The 23,414-nt window shown below is 44.1% G+C and overlaps 1 protein-coding gene across 3 annotated transcripts in view; it reads right to left on the bottom strand.

Annotated features, from left to right (window-relative positions):
- The window catches only part of MAP7D3 (MAP7 domain containing 3), a 48,356-nt gene that overhangs the window by 14,473 nt on the left and 10,469 nt on the right, over positions 1–23,414 (bottom strand). For all 3 annotated transcript variants that reach the window (XM_070759979.1, XM_070759981.1, XM_070759980.1), the window contains exons 3-13: positions 21,570–21,650; positions 19,110–19,273; positions 14,831–14,942; positions 13,049–13,069; positions 10,722–10,823; positions 9,304–9,393; positions 7,107–7,187; positions 4,411–4,521; positions 3,255–3,364; positions 1,805–1,935; positions 346–572 (exon numbers count right to left, since the gene is read on the bottom strand). In XM_070759979.1, coding sequence (XP_070616080.1) covers positions 346–572; positions 1,805–1,935; positions 3,255–3,364; positions 4,411–4,521; positions 7,107–7,187; positions 9,304–9,393; positions 10,722–10,823; positions 13,049–13,069; positions 14,831–14,942; positions 19,110–19,273; positions 21,570–21,650 — 1,230 coding nt within the window. The remainder of the gene's footprint in view (positions 1–345; positions 573–1,804; positions 1,936–3,254; positions 3,365–4,410; positions 4,522–7,106; positions 7,188–9,303; positions 9,394–10,721; positions 10,824–13,048; positions 13,070–14,830; positions 14,943–19,109; positions 19,274–21,569; positions 21,651–23,414) is intronic.

Raw genomic sequence — 23,414 nt, 5'->3', positions numbered from 1 at the left:
GTCAATATCTTTTTGTAGGTGAGGTCTCCAGAACTGAACACAGTATTATTCCAAATGGGGTCTCACCAGCGCTCTATATAAGGGGGTCACAATCTCCCTCTTCCTGCTTGTTATACCTCTAGCTATGCAGCCAAGCATCCTACTTGCTTTTATTATAATAATAATAATAATAATAATAATAATAATAATAATAATAATAATTAGATCTGTATGCTGCCCCTCTCCGAAGACTCGGAGCGGCTCAAAATACAACCCATCGTATAAAACTGGGGTATAAAATTAAAATGTTCACATAATTAATTTTTTTTTTTGAAAAAAAAGTCTCTATTAAGAGTTCTCCTTTACCTTCTTTGGTTTTAGAGGGTCCTGCGGGCAGTTCTTTCTCTGAGGGGAGGGTGGAGGCCCCGGGCTCCTGGGGGGACGCACCGCTCTCTGGGTCGCTCTTCTTTTTGGTGATGGAGAGGACGTTCGGGGTGAGGGGCGGGCGCTGAATCGGGGCCGGCTTGGAGGCCCCCATGGGGGAGGGTTGACGCTGGCGGGAGGCATTCGGGAGAGACGGCTGCGGCTTGCGTCTGCCGAGAGAGAGGGGGGGAGCGGTTAGGAGGGGCTTGGAAGGCCAAAGGATGTGTTGACCCAAGGCTTTGCTTCCTTGACCCTTCATAAGGAGCTGCTGATCCAGTTCTACAGAGGGATCATTGAGTCTGTCATCTGCACCTCTATAACTGTCTGGTTTGGTTCTGCAACCCAACAAGACCGACACAGACTTCAGAGGAGAATCAGAACCGCAGAAAAAAAATGGCTTCCATTGAGGACCTGTATACTGCACGAGTCAAAAAGAGGGCAGGGAAAATATTTACTGACCCCTCACATCCTGGACACAAACTGTTTCAACTCCTACTCTCAAAACGTCGCTACAGAGCACTGCACACCAAGACAACTAGACACAAGTTTTCCCCCGAACACCCTCACTCTGCTAAACAAATAATCCCCTCAACACTGTCAGACTTTTTACTAAATCTGCACTTCAATTTCTACTAGTTTTTCTCATCATTCCTATCATCCTCCCCCCCCCCACTTAGAACTGAATGACTGTAACTTGTTTAGTTTTCACCCATTGCTTCTTCTTCTACCCTCAAGTGCTTTGGAGAATAGCTTGACTCATTTTTCTTTATCCTAAGATTTTTATTAATATTGATTGTTTCTTCATTACTTATTTGACCCCTATGACAGTCATAGAAACATAGAAACCTAGAAGACTGACGGCAGAAAAAGACCTCATGGTCCATCTAGTCTGCCCTTATACTATTTCCTGTATTTTATCTCAGGATGGATCTATGTTTATCCCAGGCATGTTTAAATTCAGCTACTGTGGATTTATCTACCACGTCTGCTGGAAGTTTGTTCCAAGCATCTACTACTCTTTCAGTGAAATAATGTTTTCTCATGTTGCTTCTGATCTTTCCCCCAACTAACCTCAGATTGTGCCCCCTTGTTCTTGTGTTCACTTTCCTGTTAAAAACACTTCCCTCCTGAACCTTATTTAACCCTTTAACATATTTAAATGTTTCGATCATTTTGTATCTTATGATTCTTGACAAATGTCTCTTTTTCTTTTATGTACACTGAGAGCATCTGAGGACCCAGATTGTTGGGGGGCAAGAGGCTGATTCTGTAAAGTGCTTAGAGAGGGCTGTCAAAGCACTAGGAAGCGGTATATAATTATAAACGCTATTGCTCTTCTGACTGACTGGTCTTATCCTTGGCACAATGGAGGAAAGGCAGAGATCCGGAACGGGATAGAAACCTTGTTGTTGATGGAGACGGAGAGAATTTCCCCACGTTCGCAGGTGAGGCCGAGCGCCTGGAGCTGGGCAGAGACGGGGAAGGGGCTCTCCTCCCTGTGGAAGACGGGGGCTGCTTTGCTGGCTCTGGTTTCTTGGAAAAGAACAGAGAAATATATATATATATATAGTCACATCATTGGTTTTCTCTCGAAAGACGCTACAGGGCTTCAGCGAATGAAGAAATAGACTAAAACAGCGATGTCTAACCTCCTATTGTGCTGAAAGCACATGCACAAAAGTGCGCACTCATGCTCATAATGTGTGTGCAGGGTGTCCAGGGGGAAAACATTTTGAAATTCCCTGACATTTCCCTGTTGCGATCTAGTTAAGGCACGGCCATAGATGTAACACCAACACTCCGCAATCTGCATTCCGGTCACAATTCAAAGTGTTGGTCATTACCTATAAAGCCCTTCATGGCACCGGACCAGGGTATCTACGAGACCGCCTTCTGCCACATGAATCCCAGCGACCAGTTAGGTCCCACAGAGTTGGCCTTCTCCGGGTCCCGTCAACAAAACAATGTCGTTTGGCGGGGCCCAGGGGAAAAGCCTTCTCTGTGGCGGCCCCGGCTCTCTGGAACCAACTCCCCCCGGAGATTAGAATTGCCCCCACCCTCCTCGCCTTTCATAAGCTCGTTAAAACCCACCTCTGCTGTCAGGCATGGGGGAACTGAGATATTCTTTCCCCCTAGGCCTTTACAATTTATGCATGGTATGTTTGTTTGTAGGGATGTTTGGTTTTACAATAAGGGTTTTTTAGTTGTTTTAGTATTGGATTTATATGATGTTTTTTATTACTGTTGTTAGCTGCTCCGAGTCTACGGAGAGGGGCGGCATACAAATCCAATAAATAAATAGATAGCTAGATAGATTAGATAGATAGATAGATAGATAGATAGATAGATAAGATAGATAGAAAGATAGCTAGATAGATTAGATAGATAGCTAGATAGATTAGATAGATAAATAGAAAGATAGATAGATAGATTAGATAGATAGATAGAAAGATAGATAGATTAGATAGATAGATAGAAAGATAGATAGATTAGATAGATAGATAGATTAGATAGATAAATAGAAAGATAGATAGATAGATTAGATAGATAGATAGATAGAAAGATAGATAGATTAGATAGATAGATAGATAGAAAGATAGATAGATTAGATAGATAGATAGATTAGATAGATGGATGGATGGATAGATAGACAGACAGATAGATAGATAGATAGATAGATAGATAGATGACATTATACCAAATGGCTAAGCCGTGGAGAAATATACAACGACTGCTCTGCGGCAAAAACCACCCCAGAATTGGGAGGGGGGGCTCCGTTATCTTTGGGGTTCGTACCGCTGCTATGTCTGAGGCTGAAATCAGCGGCCAGGCACTCAAAAAGGTCGACTTACCTGTGCAGATTCTGAGAGGGGTTCGGAGGGGGAGGCAGCCCCCTTCAGTCGCTCTGTGCTGCGGCTACGTAATGGCACTTTGGGGAGGTGGGTTGGGGAGCTGGCGGAAGCTGAAAGAGGACAGGGGGGAGAATCGAACAACAACAACTAGGTAACATAATCACTGCTATGCCTCCAGTCACTTCTGGCACTGGTAATGTTACCTAGATAGGTAATGAGACGTCCACAAGAAAACCACCAAACTCGGAGAGCACCAAAGACCATGCAGTCCTCCTCCTCCTCTTCCCCACTCCCTTCTAGCACTGATGATGCTACCCATTTGGGTCATGAAACATTTGCAAGTAAACCGCCAAGCTCCTAGAGTAACAAGGACCCGACAGTATCCATCAATCCAAGAAGCTGATAGGCTGTAAAATCGCCCACACTGGTTTAAAGTCTTTACAGGCACATAAGTACCGTATTTTTCAGAGTATAAGAAGCACCTTTTCCCCCTCCTAAAAAAGGGAGGAAATGTCGGTGTGTCTTACACAGCCATGTTTGTCCTCCCGAGAGTTCCATTTTTGTGAAAAACGGTCCTGTTGTTTTTGCAAAAACATCTGAAAAAAGGGCCCATTTTTGCACAAAAAAACAGGGCGTGCAGAGGGTTTGGGAGGCCTGCAGAGTGCTCCTGTGGGCTCTGGAGGACATTTTTTTTTAAAAAAACCCTTAACTCTTCAAAATTTTATACACCGCTGCATCTTATAGTCTGAAATTTCACGCTGGCTGATCTTGAAGGCATCTCCTGGGACCCAAAAACTCCAGGTAGAAAGCAAACAAACTCCCCCCCCCCCCCCCCAAAAAAATTGCCTGCAATCTTCAAAGTTCCTGATGGGGCAATTCAGGAGTATCGATATCTGGGGAGATGGGGGGGGGGGGCAGAACTGATTCCCTCCCCATTCCTACTGATTGCAAAACCCCCAACAAGGCAAGGTGAGATCAGTAGATCTCATCTGGTGCTACTTTTGAACTCTTTAGCCGCCCTGAGTCCTTCGGGATTGGGTGACATAGAAGCCAAATAAATAAATAAAAAAAAAAACAAACAAACAAATAAAAATAAAAAATAAACAAACAAACAATCCCAGCAGCCCTGTCATGCTGGATGGCTCCGATGTGTTACCTGGGGGGTCCTTGCCTTCCGCAGACAAGGTGGCTGCGCTCTTACTCCTGGCTAGAGAGGCCTGGGTCGGGGCCAGCAGGCGGCTGACGGAGGTGTTCTCCAAACGGCGAGCTGCGGGATGGGAAGCAATGAAGGAGGAGTCAACTGACATCATTGCTTGACTACTGCAACGCTCTCTACGTGGGGCTGCCTCTGAAGAGTGTCCGGAAACTGCAAATTGTGCAGAATGCAGCCGCGCGAGCGGTCATGGGTCTTTCTCAGACGTGCCCATATCTCTCCAACACTCCGCGGACTGCACTGGCTGCCCATTGGTTTCCGGGCTCAATTCAAAGTGTTGGTTATGACCTGTAAAGCCCTACATGGCATGAGTCCCAGCGACCGGTCAGGTCCCACAGAGTCAGCCTTCTACGGGTCCCGTCAACTAGACAATGCCGCTTGGCGGGGTCTAGGGGAAGAGCCTTCTCTATGGGGGCCCTGGCCCTCTGGAATCAGCTCCTCCTGGAGAGTCACACTGCCCCCACCCTCCTCGCCTTTCATGAGAATCTAAAGACTCATCTATGCCGCCAAGGTTGGGGCCTTTAGACTCCAGCCTCCTGGCCGATGGAAGTATGGTGGGTTTGCTGACTGAATGTATATGTGTGCATTTTAACTGGCTTTCTGGTTTTTAGATTTAACTCTTAACTTTAATTAATTGGACTTCGATGTACATTGTCTTTTTGTATGTTGTAAGCCGTCCTGAGTCCTCAGAGAGGAGCGGCATATAAATCTGGTCCATGGCATTGGACCAGATTACCTCCGGAACTGCCTGCTACCGCACGAATCCCAGCGACCGATAAGGTCCCACAGAGTTGGCCTTCTCTGGGTCCCGTCGACTAAACAATGTCGTTTGGCAGGCCTCAGGGGAAGAGCCTTCTCTGTGGCGGCCCCAGCCCTCTGGAACCAACTCCCCCGGAGATTAGAATTGCCCCCACCCTCCCTGTCTTTTGTAAACTACTCAAGACTCACTTATACCGCCAGGCATGGGGGAGTTGAGATATTCCTTCCCCCTAGGCCATTACAAGTTATGCATGGTATGTTTGTGTGTATGTTTGGTTTTATAATAAGGGTTTTTAGTTGTTTTATTATTGGATTGTTACATGCTGTTTTTATCATTGTTGTTAGCTGCCCCGAGTCTGCAGAGAGGGGTGGCATACAAATCCAATAAATAATAAAATAATAAAAATAAAACAAACAAACAAACTGGGAATCTCCGAGGAGAACAAAATGGAAGACACACCAAAGAGAAGGAGACATAAGGAGACACTTGTAGGTATACAAGTTTCATAAATCAATAAAAATAGGACCCAAATTCCAGAGCTAAGATTACCCTGCTGAAGCCTAACAGGCGTTTGCCAAAATCAGAAGGCCAGATAGCGCCTTAGCAACTAACCCAGTTAAAGTCAGAGAAAGTGCGACCCGACTCCTCATTTCTCGAAACCAGGAGACTAACCTGGTTTCTCTCTGTCCAATCCACCTCACAAGGTTGTCGTTGTGGGGTGAAGAGGAGGAGGAAAGAGTACTAGATGTGTTTGTTGCCTTCGGTTGTTTATCAAAAAAATAAAGGCAGGATCAAAATCTACAAACAAACAAACAAACAAATAAAATCAGTAAAATTAGATACTGCAAAGAACAGCACCCTTGCCGAGAGTGGCCTACGAGACACAAGGTCTTATTAAAAAGGAAAAATAAAAGGGAATTAGAAAGCAGTGCCAGGTATTGTCCAATAGGCAGGAGGGGTCAGGTGTTGGGGGGGCTCCACAGGGACTGCACCCCAAGAATCGGGAAGGAAGCAACGCCAATGTCATTTGGCGGGACCCAGGAGAAGAGCCTTCTCTGTGGTGGCCCCGACCCTCTGGAACCAGCTCCCCCCCCCGGAGATTAGAATTGCCCCCACCCTCCTTGCCTTTCATAAAGTTCTTAAGACCCACCTCTGCCGTCAGGCATGGGGGAACTGAGACATCTGCCCCGGGCCTATACAGTTTATACATGGTATGTTTGTGTGTATGTTTGCTTTTAATAATGGGGTTTTTAGTGTTTTTTAAGTTATTAGATTTGTTCTTACATTGTCTTTGTTATTGTTGTGAGCCGCCCCGAGTCTCTGGAGAGGGGCGGCATACAAATCTAATAAATAATAATAATAATAATAATAATAATAATAATAATAACAACAACAATAACAACAACAACAACAACAACAACAACGCAGGCAGATAGTAGGACCAGTGGGTTTGATCTGAGCCAGCTGTACAATTTGAGGTGTGTGGTTTTCTATAAAATCAATCTCTTTCTCTCTCTCTCTTTCTCAAAACCTATTTTCCAAAGCGCCCGAAGGCCGGACAAGGAATAATGGATGGAAACTGAACAAGGAGAGATTAAATCTGGAAATAAGGAGAAGTTTTCTGACAGAGAACCATCCACCCATGGAACAGAGGTTGTCTTCAGAAATTGTGGCATCTTCATCCCTGGAGGCTTTAAGAGGAGACTGGACTGACATCTGTCAGAAATGGTGTATGGGGGCTGGGTGGGGGTTGGACTAGATGACCTAGAGTGTCCCTCCCAACTCTGTTACTCAGTTTTTTGAGACTTATTCAGGATAACAAAGGCAGTTGGCAAGTAGGTTTTTTTTAAAATGACTAACCAAGTAAAATATTAGCTACCTTCTTTCTGTGCGTTTTCTACTTCGGGAAGTTTATTGCTCACTCTGCTCAGCGACGAACTCCGCTTCTTCTCTGGTTCTCCTAGAGCCCAAAACCACACGGGTTATTTTTTCAAACTGCGCTCAGGCCGACAGCTTCAGATCATCAAAAGCATCTCTGGTCAGGCCGAACGACAGCAACAATCCTGGCTTACAACATACAATATATGCTGACACAGTTCTACAGAGGGATCATTGAGTCTGTCATCTGCATCTCTATCACTGTCTGGTTCGGTTCTGCAACCCAACAGGACCGATACAGACCTCAGAGGGGAATCAGAACTGCAGAAAAAACAACGGCTGCCAACCTGCCTTCCATTGAGGACCGGTAGACTGCACGAGTCAAAAAGAGGGTGGGGGAAATATTTACTGACCCCTCGCATCCTGGACACAAACTGTTTCAACTCCCACCCTCAAAACGTCGCTACAGAGCACTGCACACCAAGACAACTAGACACAAGAACAGTTTTCCCCCGAACGCCATCACTCTGCTAAACAAATAATTCCCTCAACACTGTCAAACTATTTACTAAATCTGCACTTCTATTCTACTAGTTTTTCTCATCATTCCTATCACCCGTTTCCTCCCATGTTGACTGTATGACTGTAACTTGTTGCTTATATCCTAAGATTTTTATTAATATTGCTTCTTCATTGCTTATTTGACCCCTATGACAATCATTAAGTGTTATGCCACATGATTCTTGACAAATGTATATTTTATTTTATGGACGCTGAGAGCATCTGCACCAAGACAAATTCCTTGTGTGTCCAATCACACTTGGCCAATAAAAATTCTATTCTATTCTATTCTACAATATTCTGCTTCAAAGAAATGCACCCAGTATTGAACTTTAACGTATTTTTCAGAGTAGAAGATGCTCCAAAGTATAAGTCTGACCTACCTTCAGTTGGGGAGGAAAACAATTTTTTATTTTTTTTTTAAAAAAATCTGCCTCTGCCTCCCAGCAATTTGCCTCCTTGCAGCCAACTGCCTTTTTCAGTTTTACTTTTCAGCACAGCCTGATTAAGCACAAGGAAAAAAATAATAATTCTGCCTGGGCTTCCCTGCTGCCTGAAACAGCCGATGGTCGGGAAGCTGAGCCAATTGACAATCAGCTGTTTGTGCTGATCAGGCTGTGCTGAAGCTAAAACTGGAACAGGCTGTTGGTCTTCTCCCGGTCCCGTCGACTAAACGATGTCGTCTGGTGGGACCCAGGGGAAGAGCCTTCTCTGTGGTGGGACCGACCCTCTGGGAACCAGCTCCCCCCAGAGATCAGGATTGCCCCCACCCTCCTTGCCTTTTGTAAACTTCTTAAAACCCACCTCTGCCGTCAGGCATGGGGGAATTGAAACCTCTCCCCCTTGCCCATGTAGTTTTTGTGTATGATTCGATTGTGTGTTGTTTTTTATATAGTGCGGTTTCTTATTTTTGGACTTTTTAATCTAAAACTGTAATCTAGATTTTTAAATATTATATTTGTTACCATGTACTGTTCTTCACCATTGTTGTGAGCCGCCCCGAGTCTGCGGAGAGGGGCGGCATATAAATCCAATAAATCTAATCTAATCTAATCTAATCTATTTGCTGCAAGGAGGTAAATTGCTGGGAGGCAGAAGAAGTGTGTTTTATACTCCAAAAAAATACAGCATTTTGATAATCCTCCTAATTATATACAGGTAGCCCTAGACTTGCAATCACATTTCGAGCCCAACATTTCTGCTGTTAAGCGAGACATTTGTTAAGCAAGTTTCGTCCCACTTTATGACCTTTTTGGCCACAGCTGTTAAGTGAATCACTGCAGGCATTGAATTAGTGACACTGTGGTGAAGTGAATCGGACCTTCCCCGCTGACTTTTGCTTGTCGGAAGGTCGCAAAAGGGTATTGCGTGACACACACACACGCCAAAAAACCACTGCCACCATCATAAATGTGAGTCGGTTGCCAAGCAGGTGAATTTTGATCACGTGACCATGGGGATGTTGGCAAAGGTTGCTAAAAGTGTAAAAAAAAATATCGCTTTTTTTCAGGGCCGTTGTAACTTAGAACTATCGGTAAAAAAATCTATTGTGAAGTCGAGGGCTGCCTGCATAGATAGATGAAAGAATTCTCATGAAATCAAAGTAATTTTTGTCTCGAAATGCTGGCTTGCTGTACCTTTCTGCTCCACTTGCAAAGCGTTGGGTAGTCCTTGCTCAGAACTTTTGTTACTCAGCCTGTTTAGGGAAGAACTCCTTTTAGTTGCTCCTGCAAGGAAAATATATATATATGGAACTATCATATTGGCAAACATCAACCAGGCGGTATCAATGAAGGAGATTCTTTTTTAATATATATATTAAAGGGATTGGATACTGTAGCCTAGAGGATAATTCTCTGCCTTACAAGGCAAAGGTTGCAGGTTCAAGTCCCAGTGGGTATGGCTAGCTGATGAGGCCAAAATAAGACCGAAATAGATCTATCCTAGTCTCCCTTAATTTTCAAATTCAGCAAAAAAACATGTGACATGTATATATGTATGTATGTATGTATGTATGTATGTATATATATGACGGTCTTGGTATACAGTGAACCCTCGATCATCGCGAGGGTTCCGTTCCAGGACCCCACGCGATGATCGATTTTTAGCGAAGTAGCGGTACGGAAGTAAAAACACCATCTGCGCTTGCGCAGATGGTGTTTTTGCTTCTACTGCCGCCCGCCCTTCGCCCGCCCACCCCGTTGCTCGCGCAACGGCTTCCCTGGGTGCCCGCTCGCTTGGGAACATCCCAGCTTCGCTCCCCAGCTGGGGAGCGGATCTAGGGAGTCCCCACCGCGCGCGCGCGTTGCTGGGGAAAGCGCGCGCGCTTGGGAACATCCCAGCTTCGCTCCCAGCTGGGGAGCGGATCTAGGGAGTCCCCAGCTGGGAGCAAAGCTGGGATGTTCCCAAGCGCGCGCGCGCTTTCCCCAGCAACGCGCGCGCGGTGGGGACTCCCTAGATCCGCTTCCCAGCTGGGGAGCGGAGCTAGGCTGCCCCAAGCTCGCGCGCGCCGCCCGCCCGCCCACGCTGTTGCCGGCTCCGCTTCCCAGCTGGGAAGTGGAGCTAGGGTGCCCCAAGCTCTCGCTCCAGCCCACCGCCGCTGGGGTCTTACGGGGCAAGAGGGGGAAGACCCAGGGAAGCCTCTGCCCGGCGGGGAAACTCCACCATCTACGCATGCGTGGAAGGGCACGCATGCGCAGATGGTGGAGTTTACTTCCGGGTTGCAAACTAGCGAAATAGCCCTTTCGCGATCCTTGAGGACGCGAAACTCGAGGGTTCACTGTATTTGGGTTTCTTCCCGTGTAGGATTTAGAAATTTCTGGCGATGTTTCAACGAGGTCCCACTCGTCATCTTCCCAGAGGCCAGAAGGGGAAAAAAGAAAAAAAATTCAAAATTTTTCTACTGGTTCTGTGTACCTGACCATACTCATAGGAGCCCATTACTGAACCAGCGCTATTTTCTTCTTGACGATTTGTAAAGGAGCTTAATTTTTTTTTTAAATGAATAAATTAGACTTGAAAGGAAGGACGCTGGGTCTTGGAGTCGGCTCCTTACCTGCACCGGGAACAGTGAGAAATGCTGCGGAGGACGAGAGGCGTTTGTGGAGGGGTGTTTCGGGCTGTTTGAGGTTCAGTGCGGATGAAGAGCGCTTGCTGGCTGAAGGAATGAATGATGGTTTTAATATTCTGGCAAAAGCTTTCTTCACCAGGAGACAGGCAGGTGGATGATAGATGGACACACAAGACAAAGAGGCCAACAAGATTTATCTCCGGGACCGTCTTCTGCCGCACGAATCCCAGCGACCGATTAGGTCCCACAGAGTTGGCCTTCTCCGGGTCCCGTCAACTAAAGAATGCCATTTGGTGGGACCCAGGGGAAGAGCCTTCTTTGTGGCGGCCCCAGCCCTCTGGAAACAGCTCCCCCCAGAGATTAGAACTGCCCCCACCCTCCTCGCCTTTCATAAACTCCTTAAAACCCACCTCTGCCGTCATGCATGGGGGAATTGAAACATCTCCCCCGGGCCTATACAGTTTATATATGGTATGTTTGTGTGTATGTTTGCTTTTAATAATGGGGCTTTTAGTGTTTCTTTTAAATTATTAGATTCGTTATATATTGTTTATTATTGCTGAGAGCCACCCCGAGTCTACGGAGAGGGGCGGCAAAGAAATCTAATAAATAAATAAATATAGCAATGCTTCTGAATGTCTTTCAGGTGTGATGAATGTCAAGGTGACTTTAACACACAGGCGTCTCTCCTACTTTACAACATTTTGTTAAATGTTCCTAGCAGGAATTATGGACTAGTTTACAGGCAAGGAACTCGGGGATTTCGCAAGTTTTAGACAATCCGTTGCCCACAAGCATTAGAGGTAGTCCTTGACTGATGATTGTTGGCTTATCGTTGGTTCAAAGTTAAGGCAGACCCAGGAAAAGTGTTTTACGGTCTGTGCTTATGCACCGTGATTCGCAATTCGGATGTTTGGCAAACTGGCTTACAATTAATTGCAGCTGGCTGCTGCATCCTGCCACAATTTTGTGAATTTTTTTCCTTCCAAACTCTGCCCATAACAAAACAAGGTTCATTGGGAAGCTTAACGGTCACATCCGCATAATGGTTGTGGTTAACTTGATTTTGGTTAAAAAGGGTGACAAAGTCGGGTCTGGCCATGCGATGACTCGACTTATGACCATACCAACCTACGACCGAAATTCTGGTCTCAAGTCAAGGATTGACAGTAGTTGCGTTAATTAGGATCTGTGAGAGAAGCATAAAAGTTTCCCAGTACTAGAGTTTTTAGAGAAAGGATACAAAAGGAGAATTTTAAAAAGATTTTCTGGAATACAGTAATACCTCGTCTTACGAACTTAATTGGTTCTGGAGGTAGGTTCGTCAGGCGAAAAGTTCGTAAGACGAAACATTGTTTCCCATAGGAAACAATGTAAAAGCGATTAATGCGTGCAAAAAGAAAAAATCGCAAAATGGCACTCCGCTGGGCGCTGCCGCCCGGCTGTCACCTTCTGAAACAGCCGGGGGGCTTCTCGGCGTTCTCACGGAACGCCGAACCCGGAAGTTCAGGTTCGGGAGGCCACCGAGAAGCGCCCAGCTGTTTCGGAAGGTTATAGCTGGGCGCCGCCGCTCGGCGGAGCGCCGTTTCTGCAATCGGCGGCAGCGTTTTCGGCCGATCTGGAGGCTGGAAAGGAGGTGAGGAATCCCAATAGGGAATTCCATGGGCGGAGCTTTGACGTCACGAAGACAGCCTCCCGAACCCGAACGCCGAGAAGCCCCCGGCTGTTTTAAAAGGTGACAGCCGCCCGCCGCCGCCCGGTGGAGCGCCATTTTGCAATCTGTGGTGGGTTCGTAAGCCGAAAAAAGTTCGTAAGAAGAGGCAAAAAATTTCCGAACCCCGGGTTCGTATCAGGAGTGGTTCATATCATGAGGGGTTCGTATCACGAGGTACCACTATATTAGATTGCCCGATTATCAAAAGAACCGAAGAGGCCGCCTGTTTGTATAAAATTATCCTTTAAAATTATGTAGAGTTATCTACATTTGGGACAGGTAAACAGCGTCACAGCACAAAGACAGCAGGAATTCTAAACACGACACCATGCAAACATTTAAAGACAAATTACATCCGTGGATAAGCCAGCCACGGAAAGGTCAGAGGTCAGATCCCAGAATGTCTCCAGGGCGAACTGAACACCTGAGCATTGCAGAAAAACAGTTTTGCTTTTGCGAGTAGCAGTAGCAGCAAACTTCTTCTAAGATTGCCCGTCCCCAAATTCTCAAATCAAAGGATGCTTTTGAGGGAGTGGGCGGTTAAACTTAATTAAAAGTAAAAGCAGGCAAGCGAGCAGATGATTCCAAGAGAACCCACCTTCAGCTACAGCTGGGGCTTCTGTGGAAGAAAAAAAAAGGGACAGGTTCATGTCACAAATCTATCACAGCTCTCTTCAAAGAACGATGCTGTCTGAAATGGTTAGCAACCGGAGGAAAGTTAATTGTCCTGGCTTTTAAAAGGCAACTTAACTATGTTTGTGTTAGCTATGTAATTCGACTACATAATATTGAATTCAATTCCTTCCAGTGTGCCAAGAACGAACAATCTGTCTCAGCATTCCCCAACCCAAGGGAAGAGAATATTTAGAGCTCAAGGTTAAAGATCCTTGGTATTCTCTGAGTTTGGATTTCAAGACATATTATGATACTGTCTGTCTGTCTATCCTATCTATCTATACTACCTACCTATCATCTATCTATCTATCTATCTATCTATCTATCTATCTATCTATCTATCTATCTATCTATCCTATTTATTTGATTTTTATGCCGCCCTTCTCCTTAGACTCAGGGCGGCTTACAACATGGTAGGAATAGCATTTTTTAAAAACAAGAGCCAGCATATCGCCTCCACAATCCGGGTCATTTGACCCACCTCGGAAGGATGGAAGGCTGAGTCAAACTTGGGCCGGTGATGAGATTTGAACCGCTGACCTGCAAATCTAGCAGTCAGCTTCAGTGGCCTGCAGGCCAACACTCTACCTGTTTTTTAAGTATTGGATTTGTACACTTTATTATTGTTGACAGCCGCTCTGTGTCTCCGGAGAGGGGCGGCAATCAAATCAAATCAAATCATAAATCCTAGAGCAGTGATGGTGAACCTTTTTTCCCCTGGGTGAAAGATCATGTGTGAGTACTATCGCATACGCATGAATGCCCAAACCCATAATTCAACGCCTGGGGAGGGCGAAAATAGCTTCTCCTGCCCCTCTGGAGGCCGTAAACGGCCTGTTTCCCAACTTCTGGTGGACCCAACAGGCTCGTGTTTCCCCCTCTCCAGGCTCCAAAGGCTTCCTTGGAGCCAGGGGAGGGTATCTCCTCGAAGGCTCGCCCATCTCCTCGAAGGCTCCCTGGAAGCCAAAAACGTCCTCCCGGAGCCTCTGTGTGAGCCAAAAAATCAGCTAGCTGACACACACATGCATGTTGGAGCTGAGCTAGGGCAACGGCTCGCGTGCCAGCTGATATGGCTCCGCGTGCCACCTATGCCATAGGTTCGCCATCACTGTCCTAGAGCAGTGTTTTTCAACCAGTGTGCCGTGGCACACTAGTGTGCCGCGAGACATGGTCAGGTGTGCCACGAAGAAGGAAGCTCAGGTTTAAGTCTCACAACTTTTTGCTGAGAGAAAGAGAGAGAAAGAAAGCAAGAGAGAGAGAGAAAAAGCGAAAGAGAGAGAGAAAGCAAGAGAGAGAGAGAAAAGAGAAAGAGAGAGAAAGCAAGAGTGAGAGAGAAAGAAAGAAAGAGAGAGAGAGAGAGAAAAGGAGAGGAAGGGAGAGAGGGAGAGAGAAATGAGCAAAAAGGGGAGGAAAAAAAGAGAAATGTGAAAATGATTGAGACGGAGAATGAGAGGAAAGAGAGAGAAACAAAAGAGAGAGAGAAGTGACTCTTGATTTAAAGCATATGATAAAAAGCACCCAAAGAATAAGAGAGATGGAAAAAGAGAGGAGAGTGTCTTGGGGTGTCATTTTGTGTCATTTTGGTTGGTGGTGTGCCCCAGGATTTTGTAAATGTAAAAAATATGCCACGGCTCAAAAAAAGTTGAAAATCCCTGTCCTAGAGCATTCCAGAGAGACATATTGTTGTTGAGTCCTAGGGTCCCACCTGCCTTCCCGCTGGTATCTGTCACCGACCCGCTCCAGGACCACCGTTTCTGCCGCGTATCTAACCGCTGGCTGCGTTCCAACGTTCGATGGACCACCGCTTCGTAATGCACCTGCGGATCAAACCATCAGGGGGATTAGTTTGCAAGACCCTATTGCTGCCTGTGGGAAAGCAGACAGTTGTTCCTTCCCCCACCATCGGAGCTGATTATTCACCAGCTTTTTTTGCAGGACTTTATGTTACTAATTGGAATGCAAGACACCAGCTGAAGACCAGAGACCCTGATTAGCCATAATCTTGATGATAAAAAGGATTTGTGCTAAGATGCACATGTTCAACAGGAGGGATTGACAGATTACCAAACCCACTTCTGTGCTTTCTATAATTCAGTATTTATGAAGTCTGGCCATTTTAGGATGTTTGGACTTCAACTCCCAGAATTCCCCAGCCAGCCACGCTGGGAGTTGGAAGCCTAAATATCTTAAAATGTCCGATGCCTGAGAAACGCTGGTATAATTTCTCACATTAGTACAATGGACCAATATATAAATTTATCCTTGTCAGCCTGGCAAGAGAACAAGAGAGAAGAAGCAAAAAAGCAACACGAAGAGCTAAAAACAGAGATGGGAGAAATTAAAGACAAACTTAAAGGAATTGATGAACGAATAGTTGATATTCAACAAACATTAAAAGAAAATGAGCAAAAGATAAAAACATTTTTTTTAATATTGGGTTCCTTGCTTTTTAGATTTTTTAAATGTACCATTGTTATTTTAGATTCTAATTATTACATTTGTCATTATATATTGTTTTTATCATTGTTGTGAGCCGCCCCGAGTCTGCGGAGAGGGGTGGCATACAAATCTAATTATTATTATTATTATTATTATTATTATTATTATTATTATTATTATTATTATTAATAGAAGATAAAGTGGGAAAAGTTGAGCAGAAGGTAGAGGGGATGGAAGAAAAAAGTGAAGTAACCACCAGAAATTTGGAACAGGCTATTGACCAATTAAAGTTAGAACGCACATCCTATCGCCTGAGATTTCAAAATATACTGCTCAAAAAAAATAAAGGGAACACTCAAACAACACATCCTAGATCTGAATGAATGAAATATTCTCATTGAATACTTTGTTCTGTACAAAGTTGTATGTGCACAACAGCAGGTGAGATTGATTGTCAATCAGTGTTGCTTCCTAAGTAGACACTTTGATTTCACATAAATTTATTTATTTATTTATTGTTAGAGTTGAAAGGGACCATGAAGGCCATCGAGTCCAACCCCCTGCCCAAGCAGGAACCCTATAGCACACCAGTCAAGTGGCAGTTCAACCTTCTCTTAAAAATGTCCAGAGTGCTGGAGTTCACAACGTCCGCTGGTAGGTTGTTCCATTGGTTGATCGCTCTGACCGTAGGGAAGTTCCTCCTTATCTCCATGTTGAATCTCTCCTTGGTCAGCTTCCAGCCGTTGTTCCTCGTCCGGCCCTCTGGTGCCCTGGAGAATAAAGTGACCCCCTCCTCTCTGTGACATCCCCTCGTATACCTGTAGACTGCTATCATGTCCGCTCTGGCCCTCCTTTTCTCTAGGCTATCCATGCCCAGTTCCCGCAGTCTCTCTTCGTAAGTCTTGGTTTCCAATCCCTTAATCATCTTGGTTGCTCTTTTCTGCACCTTCTCCAGAGTTTCAATGTCTCTTTTGAAGTGTGGTGACCAGAACTGAATACAGTACTCCAGGTGTGGTCAGACCAGGGCGTAGTAGAGTGGTGTAAAGACATCCCTGGTCTTGGAGTGTATTCCCCTGTTGATGCAGCTTTGATTTATTTGGAGTTATATTGTGTTGTTTAAGTGTTCCCTTTATTCTTTTGATCAGTGTATTATAGAACATAGAAACATAGAAGACTGACGGCAGAAAAAGACCTCATGGTCCATCTAGTCTGCCCTTATACTATTTCCTGTATTTTATCTTACAATGCATATATGTTTATCCCAGGCATGTTTAAATTCAGTTACTGTGGATTTACCAACCACGTCTGCTGGAAGTTTGTTCCAAGGATCTACTACTCTTTCAGTAAAATAATATTTTCTCATGTTGCCTTTGATCTTTCCCCCAACTAACTTCAGATTGTGTCCCTTTGTTCTTGTGTTCACTTTCCTATTAAAAACACTTCCCTCCTGAACCTTATTTAACCGTTTAACGTATTTAAATGTTTCGATCATGTCCCCCCTTTTCCTTCTGTCCTCCAGACTATACAGATTGAGTTCATGAAGTCTTTCCTGATACGTTTTATGCTTAAGACCTTCCACCATTCTTGTAGCCCATCTTTGGACCCGTTCAATTTTGTCAATATCTTTTTGTAGGCGAGGTCTGCAGAACTGAACACAGTATTCCAAATGTGGTCTCACCAGTGCTCTATATAAGGGGATCACAATCTCCCTCTTCCTGCTTGTGATACCTCTAGCTATGCAGCCAAGCCAAGCCATTATGGAGATGAAAATTTACAAGAAAAAGTGATAGAGATTTTGGGAAAGATTTTACAGATGGGCCCACAAAGAAATGACACACAAAGTCATTTGGGGGGTGGGATTTCACTTCCAAATGCAGACCTGTCCAGAATTCTTAAATGATTCAGAATTGATTCTATTTTAAAAGAACGCTAAAACTCCTACAAAAATCCGACACAGTTGAAAAAAGCGAATGGCTCATTCAATCCCAAGGTATTTCCACTTTACGGTGCCCTGAGTGAAAACAATTCCTGGAGAAATTTTCAACCACCCAAGTTTTTTTAGGAAATCCCACTGATTGGCAGAGGACACAAAATATGGTTTGTAACCTTTGATGCGAGTCAAATATGATAACATACAGGAAATTTCTCAACGGCTGGCACGGGGCTCTCTCTCTTTCATAGCTGCCTGCAAATCTTCCCCAGGCCAGGCAAATAATTGCTTATTTTCCTTGTCATTTTAGTGGAAACGTTTAGTCACCTAATATGACCAAGAACCACAAGGCGGCCTAATATTGCCGCTCACCAAACACTCTTTTTGAATGGTTAAAGCAGGGTTTCCCAACCTTGGCCACTTGAAGATATTTGGACTTCAACTCCCAGAATTCCCCAGCCAGCAAATGCTGGCTGGGGAATTCTGGGAGTTGAAGTCCAGATATCTTCAAGTGGCCAAAGTTGGGAAACACTGGATTAAAGTCATCATCTTCTTTTAAGGACCCCATAGCCCCTTCCCTTGGCAACTGAATGGAGCTGAGTTTAATGGCCAGGTGCCCTTCTGGTCACTAATGCGGCATTTGCTCACGGTCACTCACGCCCTCATCACATCAATTGCCCTCCCAAGGACAATTCCATCTATCCGTCCATCCACAACTCACATTAGAGAACCATCTTTCAGCTGTGGCGAGGGGGGCGTTTGCCCAGGTTTGCCTGGTGCACCAGTTGCGGCCCTATTTGGACCGGGAGTCACTGCTCACAGTCACTCATGCCCTCATCACCTCGAGGCTCGACTACTGTAACGCTCTCTACATGGGGCTACCTTTGAAAAGTGTTCGGAAACTTCAGATCGTGCAGAATGCAGCTGCGAGAGCAGTCATGGGCTTCCCCAAATATGCCCATGTTACCCCAACACTCCGCAGTCTGAATTGGTTGCTGATCAGTTTCCGGTCACAATTCAAAGTGTTGGTTATGACCTATAAAGCCCTTCATGGCACCGGACCAGAGTATCTCAGGGACCGCCTTCTACTGAACGAATCCCAGCAACCAGTCAGGTCCCACAGAGTTGGCCTTCTCCGGGTCCCGTCAACTAAACAATGCCGCTTGGCAGCACCCAGGGGAAGAGCCTTCTCTGTGGCGGCCTCAGCCCTTTGGAACCAACTCCCCCCCAGAGATTAGAATTGCCCCCACCCTCCTCACCTTTCGTAAGCTCCTTAAAACCCACCTCTGCCGCCAGGCATGGGGGAACTGAGATATTCTTTCCCCCTAGGCCTTTACAATTTACGCATGGTATGTTTGTTTGTATGTTTGGTTTATATAATAAGGTTTTTTTTAGTTGTTTTAGTATTGGATTGTTACATGCTGTTTTTTATCACTGTTGTTAGCCGCCCCGAGTCTACGGAGAGGGGCGGCATACAAATCCAATAAATAAAAATAAATAAATAAATAAATAAATAAATAAAAGTAAGTAAGTAAGTAAGTAAGTAAGTAAGTAAAGTAGCCCAGGGCCAGCGCTGAGCCCCCCTTGGAAACACCCCCCTTCATCCGAGCGTTACTTTTTCCTCCTCGATCTTCTTCTTCCTCTTCTGCTCCACGGCCGCCCTTCTCTGCTGCTCCTTCAACTTCTGCTCCTTCAGCCGTCTCTGCTTCTCTTCTATCTGCCTTTCGTACTGCAGCTTCGCTTTCTTCTCCTTCTCCAGGATCTGAGACTCTTTGGCGGCTGCAAAAGGAAGAGGACGGAAGAAGAGTGGAACTCTGGGGAACCACAAAGGGGTGGTGGTGTGTGTGTGTGTGTGTGGAGTGTGTTATGCTGGCAATTGCAAAAAATCTGAGCTTGACAGAATCCAAGAGAAAGAGATAGACAAGTGGCAGAGAGAGGAAGGAAGAGATCGGGGGAGAGAAAGAGAGGAGAGTGAAGGAGAAAAAGGGAGGAGAGAAAGGGAGAGAGGGAGAGGAAGAGGAGAAAGGGAGGGAAAGAAAGTAGAGAGAAAGGGGAGAAAGGGAGGGAAAGAAAGTAGAGAGAAAGAGGAGAAAGGGAGGGAAAGAAAGTAGAGAGAAAGAGGGAGAGAGTGGGACAGAGAGAGAGAGAGAGAGAAAGAAAGGAAGGAAATAGGGAGAGAGACAAGAGGAGAGAGTGACAGAGAAAGAGATAGGAAGGAAGGAAGGTCAGACATCGAGAGAAAGAAAGAGAGAAAGGAAGGAAGGAAGGGTTCCGTTGACCAAACAATGTCATCTGGTGGGCCCCAGGGGAAGAGCCTTCTCTGTGGCGGCCCCGGCCCTCTGGAACCAACTCCCCCCGGAGATTAGAACTGCCCCCACCCTCCCTGTCTTTCGTAAACTACTCAAGACTCACTTATACCGCCAGGCATGGGGAATTGAAACACCTTTTCCCCAGGCTTTTTTTTAATACTTTGTTTTATGTTTGGTATGAATGTTGCTGTTTGGTTTTTTAAAAAATAATGATCAGGTTTTACATGTTTTTTAATATTAGATTTCTTCCACTACTATATTGTTTTTATTACTGTTGTGAGCCGCCCCGAGTCTTCGGAGAGGGGCGGCATACAAATCTAATAAATAGTAATAATAATAGTAATAATAATAGTAATAATAATAATAATAATAAAGGAAGGAAGGAGAGACAGACATGGAGAAAAAGAGACAGGCAGAGGGAAAGAGAGAGAGAAAATCACACTGATCAGATTCTGTATGTTCAACCACCTCCATCTGGAGCCTTGCCAGAATCCTCCTTATCTGCTTGAGGTCAAGGAAAAACAGAGAGAAGAGGAAGCATCAAGCGCCTCATTTTACGCCAAAGATGCATTTTTACTCCAAGCCAAAACCTCAAGTCCTGATAAGTGCCAATAGGAAGGAAATCAGCTTTTTTGAGTGGGATGGAGCAGTGCACGACTGAAGAAACAGATACCCAAAATGTCTGGGTCTGGTCTCGTAAGCTGATCCTCCTTCAGGGGAGGGGGATTAAACCCTTGAATCGGGCTCCCGGCAGCTTAAGCTTTGGTCAACCTTCCATGAAGCCCTAAAACCTCACAGAGACCCTCCTGTCTGCTTGGCCTACGGACAAAGAATTAGCCACCATGGGCTGTGACATCCTTGCCTTTCGAAAGTTGCTTAAAACCCACCTCTGCCGCCAGGCATGGGGGAACTGAGATACACTTTCCCCCTAGGCCTTTACAATTTTATGCATGGTATGTTTGTATGTATGATTGGTTTTTATATAATGGCTTTTAACTGTTTTTAGTATTGGATTTTGTTATACAGTATATTGTTTTATTGCTGTTGTTAGCCGCCCCGAGCCTGCGGAGAGGGGCAGCATACAAATCCAATAAATAAAAAAAATAAGCGTTTTATATATATTGTATTTTTATTGAAATGTTGTGAGCCGCCCTGAATCCATGGAGAGGGGCGGCATATAAATCCAATTAATAAATAAATCCAATTAATATTTGCTGCAGGTTAGGAAATCAAAAATCGTCAGAAGATTTTTTTTTTAAAAGAAATACAACTTTACCAATCAAGTAGTTAATGCCTGGAACTCACTCCCTGACTCTGTACTATCATCACCTAACCCCAAAAAACTTTACCCTTAGACTCTCCACTGTTGACCTCTCCCGATTCCTAAGAGGTCAGTAAGGGGCGTGCATAAGTGCACCAGCGTGCCTTCTATCCCCTGTCCTAATGTCTCTCTCTTACTAGTATCATAAACTAGTATATAAACATTGTTATATCTTTGCATACTACCAATACATACTTGACATAAATAAATAAAATAAAAATACATCTTCTGGGAGGGAACGATTCTACAGAGAGGGGCGGCACACAAATGTAATAAATAAATAAATAAATAACGCTATAATGGTCTTGAGTGTGAAAAACATTGAGTCACGTTATTCGGTTCCGTTGTAACTTAGAACGGTCACTAAGTGAACTGTCGTATGTTGAGGACTCCCTGTATTAAAAAAAACCTTTGCGTGCAGAAGGTTGACTGACTGGGATCATACCATGCTGTTTCTCCCGCTCTTCCCGACGTTCCCGAGCGAGCCTCTGCCGTTCGTCTGATTTCAAGAGAGAACCATCCAGCACTGCAAGAGAGAAAGAGAAAAAAAATAAAATTCAAATGTTGAATTGAATTAAATTTATTAGATTTATAAGCCGCCCTTCTCCAATGGACTCCAATGTACAAAGGTTAAAATATTACACCATCATTAAATTCCTTTCCCCCTAGGCCTACACAATTTATGCATGGTATGTTGTATGTATGTTTGGGGTTTTTTTTAAAGCAATTTTTATTAATTTGTTTTAAAAAGCATAATCAATAAAATATATACATTGACATATTTGCAATATTTGCAATACACAAAAAAGAAAATAGAAAAACATACATACACTTCTAAACAAACGAAAAACACCTGGACAATTACAAAATTACAAATAACATAAAAATATCATCAATTTCCTCTTGAGAGAAGGAGAGTTACAGTCTTGTTGCATATCAAATTATTTTCTGGTGAATAGAAGTCATCGGCATTCACTGTTGTTCTTTTTGGTTATCAATGTCTTCTCTATTATTATTATTATTATTATTATTATTATTATTATTATTATTATTATTATTATTATTTTTAAACCGCTTTCCATACGTATGTTTGGTTTTAATAAGGGTTTTTAAATTATTTTAAATATTAGATTTGTCATATGCTGTTTTATTATTGTTGTCAGCTGCCCCGAGTCAACGGAGAGGGGCGGCATACAAATCTAATTAATAATAATAATAATAATAATAATAATAATAATAATACCCCATGAATTTAAAATATTCAGCCGTCAATCAATCATCATAAAACCTTCGTATAAACATTGATCGATGAGGGTCGCCCAGAAAGCAATACACTTTTTTTCTCTCTCAGCCAACAGTAATGGTACGAATGCAAAACTTTAAATATACATTATTTGAATTGTCAGGAGTGGGTGTGTAAATTTTGTGTTTCTTCAGACTGGTAGCGTGGCTGCAGCCGTGTTTTGAAATGGCGTCTGTAAGGGATGTACGTTACAAGCAGCATGTCCTCATTGAATTTCTCACAGTGGAGAAAGAAACTGTTGGGAACATTCACAAACGTTTGGGTACAGTTTATGGAGAATCTGCAGTCGACAGAAGTACGGTTAGTCGCGGAAGATATTTTGAGGATGATGAAGAGGTGATTCGCACAGGGCAGAAATGGCTTCGTGACCAGAACCAGGAGTAGTACCGACAGGGCATCCACGCCCTTGTGTCTCGCTGGAGGAAGGCCATAGAACGGGACGGAGGTTATGTGGAAAAATAGGGAGAGCAGAAGAAACATCATTCCTTCTTGTGTGAAAGTTTCATTGTGTTCAATAAATAATTGTTGTAGGAAAAAAATGTGGTGCATTACTTTCTGGGCGACCCTTATATGTTACTGTCTTACATTGTTTTAAATAATTGATAGCTCTGCAGAATATTAATATTAAGTAGGGCTGTCTTGTAAATCAAATTAATTGCTTTGTAAGAAAATTTCCACCCAGGGTCTGCCTTTTTTTGCTGATCGTGAAATTACCGGGACTCACCATACAAGGGAGCCCAGGAATTTTTATTTTATTGATTAATTGATTTTGTCCAATACACAATGCCACCATACACAAGGGGTTGTTTGAAAATAAGGCACATTTTGATTCTTTAACAAGTTAAAAAACCAAGAAGAATCAGAATTCTATGATGTTTGGCAAAAGGTAAACATTTGGTGGGATACAAAGAAAAAGAGATAACTTTATTGTTATACTATTTTAAATACACTAGTATTTGGTAGCCATATTGTATTAGATGATGATTA

Source organism: Erythrolamprus reginae, chromosome 8 (assembly GCF_031021105.1).
Source record: "Erythrolamprus reginae isolate rEryReg1 chromosome 8, rEryReg1.hap1, whole genome shotgun sequence".
Classification (NCBI taxonomy): Eukaryota; Metazoa; Chordata; class Lepidosauria; order Squamata; family Dipsadidae; genus Erythrolamprus; species Erythrolamprus reginae.
Note: the sequence above shows the minus strand (reverse complement) of the source record. Positions and strands in the feature narration are given on the sequence as shown.